This window comes from Dendropsophus ebraccatus, chromosome 1 (assembly GCF_027789765.1).
Source record: "Dendropsophus ebraccatus isolate aDenEbr1 chromosome 1, aDenEbr1.pat, whole genome shotgun sequence".
Taxonomy (NCBI): Eukaryota; Metazoa; Chordata; class Amphibia; order Anura; family Hylidae; genus Dendropsophus; species Dendropsophus ebraccatus.
Window position 1 is genome coordinate 214217280 of NC_091454.1, and position 6378 is coordinate 214223657.

The 6378-nt window shown below is 56.2% G+C and overlaps 1 protein-coding gene across 1 annotated transcript; it reads right to left on the reverse strand.

The window, feature by feature from the left end:
• Positions 1-1031: 1031 nt before the first annotated feature.
• On the reverse strand, positions 1032-2730 carry JUNB (JunB proto-oncogene, AP-1 transcription factor subunit). Its single transcript, XM_069947609.1, has one exon. The coding sequence runs from the start codon at positions 2634-2636 to the stop codon at positions 1788-1790; it is 849 nt and encodes a 282-aa protein (XP_069803710.1). The 5' UTR covers positions 2637-2730; the 3' UTR covers positions 1032-1787.
• Positions 2731-6378: the final 3648 nt, after the last annotated feature.

The window sequence follows — 6378 nt, forward strand, 5'->3', positions numbered from 1 at the left end:
GGAATTGTAGTTTTTCAACAGCTGGAGGGCCAAAGGTTCCCCATCCCTGCTTTACAGCAAAATGCTGCAAAACCTATTAAATAGGAGTCGATTGCAGTTCCACCTATAGTCAGAGGTGTCAGCCTTCAGTGCATGATGGGAGTTGTAGTTTTACAACAGGTTAATACAGCCCCTCCAGCTGTTACAAAACTACAATGCCTATCATGCCCAGACAGCTAAAGCATAATGGGAGTTGTAGTCCCCCTGTGTTAGTGTGTAAGCAGCCTTTATGTACAGGCTCACCCGGAGTACGACCCTCATCCTCCGCCCTGGGATTAGGAATAAAGCGGCAGACACGCGTTTCTTTGTAAACAATCATTTTACTTAAATACAGAAACGAGACAATAGAAAACATCTGGAGACAGCGCGGTATAAAAACAGACAATTCTCCACATAAAAATAAGAATCTGACACAAGAAACTACTGTGCATTAAATACTAAGAACCTAGAGGGGCGGGGGGGCCCAGACCGGCCGGGTGACCCCCCACCCCCGCTCTATAGATGAGGCCTCGCTGTGTGGGGGGGCCTGGCCCGCAGCCTCCGCCCACTCAGCGCCCCCTATCGGTAGGAGTCACAACGTTGGTCTGTAAACCTTACACTGGAAGAAATCCACTCATTGCACTATAGTGGGAACGGCCGCCCACTCCCAGTGCACGACGTTCACTACATGGAATGACTGGCGAGGATGGTCCCCATGCCAGTCACATGACCACCGGCCTCATGTTACATCACCATACCACAAAGATCAGGAAGAGGCCATGATCACGGGCTGGCAGGGGGGGGGGGGATTAACCCTTCAGCTGCCACCCGGGCACTGGCTTTAACCCCACGTGACAGCAGAAGGGTCACCCCCAATTACTGTAACCCTACAAGTCATGGCACTAGTGAGGCCTGCTGGGACTTGTAGTGCTCCAGTAAGAAGCTGGTGTCTCTCCCCAAGTCATGGACCTTCTAAGAGCAGCAATACCATGGATGGTTGGCAGACATGCCAGCGTCCCCCTCCCCTAATATCAGGAACAGTCTCTGTAAACCTCAGTTATCGCCCTCTTCACCCACAGTCTATAAGTGCAGCAACGGGAGGGAGGGGGGGCGTCTAACAGCCGGCTCTCCCATCAGTTCATAGTCCTTGGACCCCAGTGCTTGGAAAGAGTCTGTAGGTGGGGTAGACAGTAGGGCTGTAGTCATTGATGTTGCAGTTCCATAAAGAGACAGCAGGGGCGCTGTAGTCATCATGCCCCCTTTGGTGCTGCAGTTTAGTCTATAGCCGGCAGGGTGCTCTGTGATCATTGTGCCCCCTTGGAGCTGCAGTTCCGTGTAGGGGCGCTGTGATCATTATGCCCCAATACAGCAGCAGTTCAGTCTATAGCCGGCAGGGTGCTCTGTGATTATGCCCCTTAGTGCTGCAGTTCCGTCTATGGACCGTAGGGGCGCTGTCGTCATTGTGCCCCTTAGTGCTGCTGCAGTTCCGTCTATAGCCGGCAGGGGCGCTGTGATCATTATGCCCCTTAGTGCTGCAGTTCCGTCTATAGCCGGCAGGGGCGCTGTGATCATTATGCCCCTTAGTGCTGCAGTTCCGTCTATGGCCGGCAGGGGCGCTGTGATCATTATGCCCCTTAGTGCTGCAGTTCCGTCTATGGCCGGCAGGGGCGCTGCAGTCCCGCCCCCTGGCACAGTTGCCCGTCAGATGTAGCCGGTTAGGGGGCGCTGCGGTGCCCCGGTGTAGGAGCGGTGCACAGGGCCGGTACCCCTCAGAACACCGGGTGTCCCTTGCCCCCGAGCAGCAGTTGGCAGCCGTGCCTGGCGTGCTCCCGGACCCGGCCCTTCAGCTGCTCCACCTGCTCCCGGAGGGCGCCCGCCGTGCCGCTCAGGCCGCTGTTCTCGCTCTTCAGCTCCCGCACCTTGTCCTCCAGGCGGGCGATCCGCTCCAGCTTCCTCTTGCGGCACTTGGTGGCCGCCAGGCGGTTCCGCAGCCGTTTCCGCTCCACCTTGATCTTCTCCTGCTCCTCCATGTTGATAGGAGACATGGGGGCGGGGGTGCTGTCGCGGCTGGTGCCGGTGTCCGGTACCGTCTGCGGTTCTTCCTTGAAGGGGGACGGGACGTAGCCGGTGGGCCCGGGCGGGAGGTAGCTGATTGTGGCGGACGGCTGCCGGTAACAGTTGTAGGCGGACAGGTTGGTGTAGACGGCCGGGTCTCCCCCGTACAGGCCGGGATTGGTGACCGGGGACACGGTGCCGGTGCCGCCCAGGGACACGTTAGGCGGCGCCGTGTCCCGGTTCATCTTGTGCAGATCGTCCAGCGCCCGCACGAAGCCGTCCACGAAGCCCTCCTGCTCCTCGGTGCCGCCCCGGTAATAGAGCTGCCCCCCGCCGCCCCCGTTGATGACCCCGGGGCCGCTGTGGATGATGAGCCGCTCCAGCTCCGGGGCGGACATCTTCAGGCTCGGCTGCTCGGTGTAGTAGGAGAGCTCGTGCTTCTGCGCCCGGTACTGCTCGGTGAGGGAGGCCAGGCTGGGCTTCAGGAGGCTCGGGTCCGCCGCCCGGTACGGGGACAGCATGGAGTCATCGTGGTAGAAAGGCTGCTCCATCTTGGAGCACATGAGACTGCGCGGCGGAGCGGGGATGACAGCGGCGGTAACGGGCGGGAAGGTCTCGCGGTATCTGGCGCTGCTGCTGTCACCCGGAGCGCTCTACTTCATCTGACAGCTCGCTCCCCGCCACCATAGGCTTTATACCGCAGACCGGCCCCCGGAAGCGGCACGCCGCACGCTGATTCGTCCTGCTCTCAGTGACGTCACGGCTGTGGACGTGAGGAGAGGGGAGGCGTGCGTGTGACGTCAGTGCCAGGAAACTCGTGTTGCTTGTAAACAGCGGGGAGGGGGGGAGGTTGGCAGGGGCCCCGGTGTAAAGCCCCGCGTGTCCGTACTGCCCCGGGTGGGGGCGGGGACAATGCGGGGAGAGTGTCAGCGGAGGCACATGGGGGCTGAGCATCACCTCACCTACACAGTGCTATGGGGGGTCTGTACCTCACCTACACAGTGCTACTTACCTCATACACCGCTATGGGGGGTCTGTACCTCACCTACACAGTGCTACTTACCTCATACACCGCTATGTGGGGTCTGTACCTCACCTACACAGTGCTACTTACCTCGTACACAGCTATGGGGGGTCTGTACCTCACCTACACAGTGCTACTTACCTCATACACAGCTATGGGAGGTCTGTACCTCACCTACACAGTGCTACTTACCTCATACACCGCTATGTGGGGTCTGTACCTCACCTACACAGTGCTACTTACCTCATACACCGCTATGGGGGGTCTGTACCGCACCTACACAGTGCTACTTACCTCATACACCGCTATGGGGGGTCTGTACCTCACCTACACAGTGCTACTTACCTCATACACCGCTATGGGGGGTCTGTACCTCACCTACACAGTGCTACTTACCTCATACACCGCTATGTGGGGTCTGTACCTCACCTACACAGTGCTACTTACCTCATACACCGCTATGTGGGGTCTGTACCGCACCTACACAGTGCTACTTACCTCATACACCGCTATGGGGGGTCTGTACCTCACCTACACAGTGCTACTTACCTCATACACAGCTATGGGAGGTCTGTACCTCACCTACACAGTGCTACTTACCTCATACACCGCTATGGGGGGTCTGTACCTGACCATACACAGTGCTACTTACCTCATACACAGCTATGGGAGGTCTGTACCTCACCTACACAGTGCTACTTACCTCATACACCGCTATGGGGGGTCTGTACCTGACCATACACAGTGCTACTTACCTCATACACCGCTATGGGGGGTCTGTACCTCACCTACACAGTGCTACTTACCTCATACACCGCTATGGGGGGTCTGTACCGCACCTACACAGTGCTACTTACCTCATACACCGCTATGTGGGGTCTGTACCTGACCATACACAGTGCTACTTACCTTATACACAGCTATAGGGGGTCTGTACCTCACCTACACAGTGCTACTTACCTCATACACAGCTATAGGGGGTCTGTACCTCACCTACACAGTGCTACTTACCTCATACACCGCTATGTGGGGTCTGTACCTGACCATACACAGTGCTACTTACCTCATACACCGCTATGGGGGGGGGGGGGTCTGTACCTCACCTACACAGTGCTACTTACCTCATACACCGCTATGGGGGGTCTGTACCTGACCATACACAGTGCTACTTACCTCATACACCGCTATGGGGGGTCTGTACCTGACCATACACAGTGCTACTTACCTCATACACCGCTATGGGGGGTCTGTACCTGACCATACACAGTGCTACTTACCTCATACACCGCTATGGGGGGTCTGTACCTCACCTACACAGTGCTACTTACCTCATACACCGCTATGGGGGGTCTGTACCTCACCATACACAGTGCTACTTACCTCATACACAGCTATAGGGGGGGTCTGTACCTCACCATACACAGTGCTACTTACCTCATACACCGCAATAGGGGGGGTCTGTACCTCACCTACACAGTGCTACTTACCTCATACACACAGCTATGGGGGGGGGGGGGTCTGTACCTGACCATACACAGTGCTACTTACCTCATACACAGCTATAGGGGGTCTGTACCTGACCATAGACAGTGCTATTTACCTCATACACAGCTATGGGGGGTCTGTACCTCACCTACACAGTGCTACTTACCTCATACACCGCTATAGGGGGTCTGTACCTGACCATACACAGTGCTACTTACCTCATACACCGCTATGGGGGGTCTGTACCTGACCATACACAGTGGTACTTACCTCATACACAGCTATAGGGGGTCTGTACCTCACCTACACAGTGCTACTTACCTCATACACCGCTATAGGGGGTCTGTACCTGACCATACACAGTGCTACTTACCTCATACACCGCAATAGGGGGGGTCTGTACCTCACCTACACAGTGCTACTTACCTCATACACACAGCTATGGGGTGGGGTCTGTAACTGATACACCGCTATGGGGGGTCTGTACCTGATACACCACTATGGGGGGTCTGTACCTGATACACCACTATGGGGGATGTGTACCTGATACACCGCTATGGGGGGGTCTGTACCTGATACACCACTATGGGGGGTCTGTACCTGATACACCGCTATGGGAGGAGTCTGTACCTGATACACCGCTATGGGGGGTCTGTACCTGATACACCGCTATGGGGGGTCTGTACCTGATACACCACTATGGGGGGTCTGTACCTGATACACCACTATGGGGGATGTGTACCTGATACACCGCTATGGGGGGTCTGTACCTGATACACCGCTATGGGGGGTCTGTACCTGATACACCACTATGGGGGATGTGTACCTGATACACCACTATGGGGGATGTGTACCTGATACACCGCTATGGGGGGTCTGTACCTGATACACCACTATGGGGGGTCTGTACCTGATACACCACTATGGGGGATGTGTACCTGATACACCGCTATGGGGGGTCTGTACCTGATACACCGCTTTGGGGGGTCTGTACCTGATACACCACTATGGGGGGGTCTGTACCTGATACACCGCTATGGGGGGGTCTGTACCTGATACACCGCTATGGGGGGTCTGTACCTGATACACCGCTATGGGGGGGTCTGTACCTGATACACCGCTATGGGAAGTCTGTACCTGATACACCGCTATGGGAGGAGTCTGTACCTGATACACCGCTATGGGAGGAGTCTGTACCTGATACACCGCTATGGGGGGGTCTGTACCTGATACACCATTATGGGGGGGTCTGTACCTGATACACCGCTATGGGGGGGTCTGTACCTGATACACCGCTATGGGGGGTCTGTACCTGATACACCATTATGGGGGGGTCTGTACCTGATACACCGCTATGGGGGGGTCTGTACCTGATACACCGCTATGGGGGGTCTGTACCTGATACACCGCTATGGGGGGTCTGTACCTGATACACCGCTATGGGAAGTCTGTACCTGATACACCATTATGGGGGGTCTGTACCTGATACACCGCTATGGGGGGATCTGTACCTGATACACCACTATGGGGGGTCTGTACCTGATACACCGCTATGGGAAGTCTGTACCTGATACACCGCTATGGGGGGGTCTGTACCTGATACACCGCTATGGGGGATGTGTACCTGATACACCACTATGGGGGGGTCTGTACCTGATACACCATTATGGGGGGGTCTGTACCTGATACACCGCTATGGGGGGTCTGTACCTGATACACCGCTATGGGGGGGTCTGTACCTGATACACCGCTATGGGGGGATCTGTACCTGATACACCGCTATGGGAAGTCTGTAC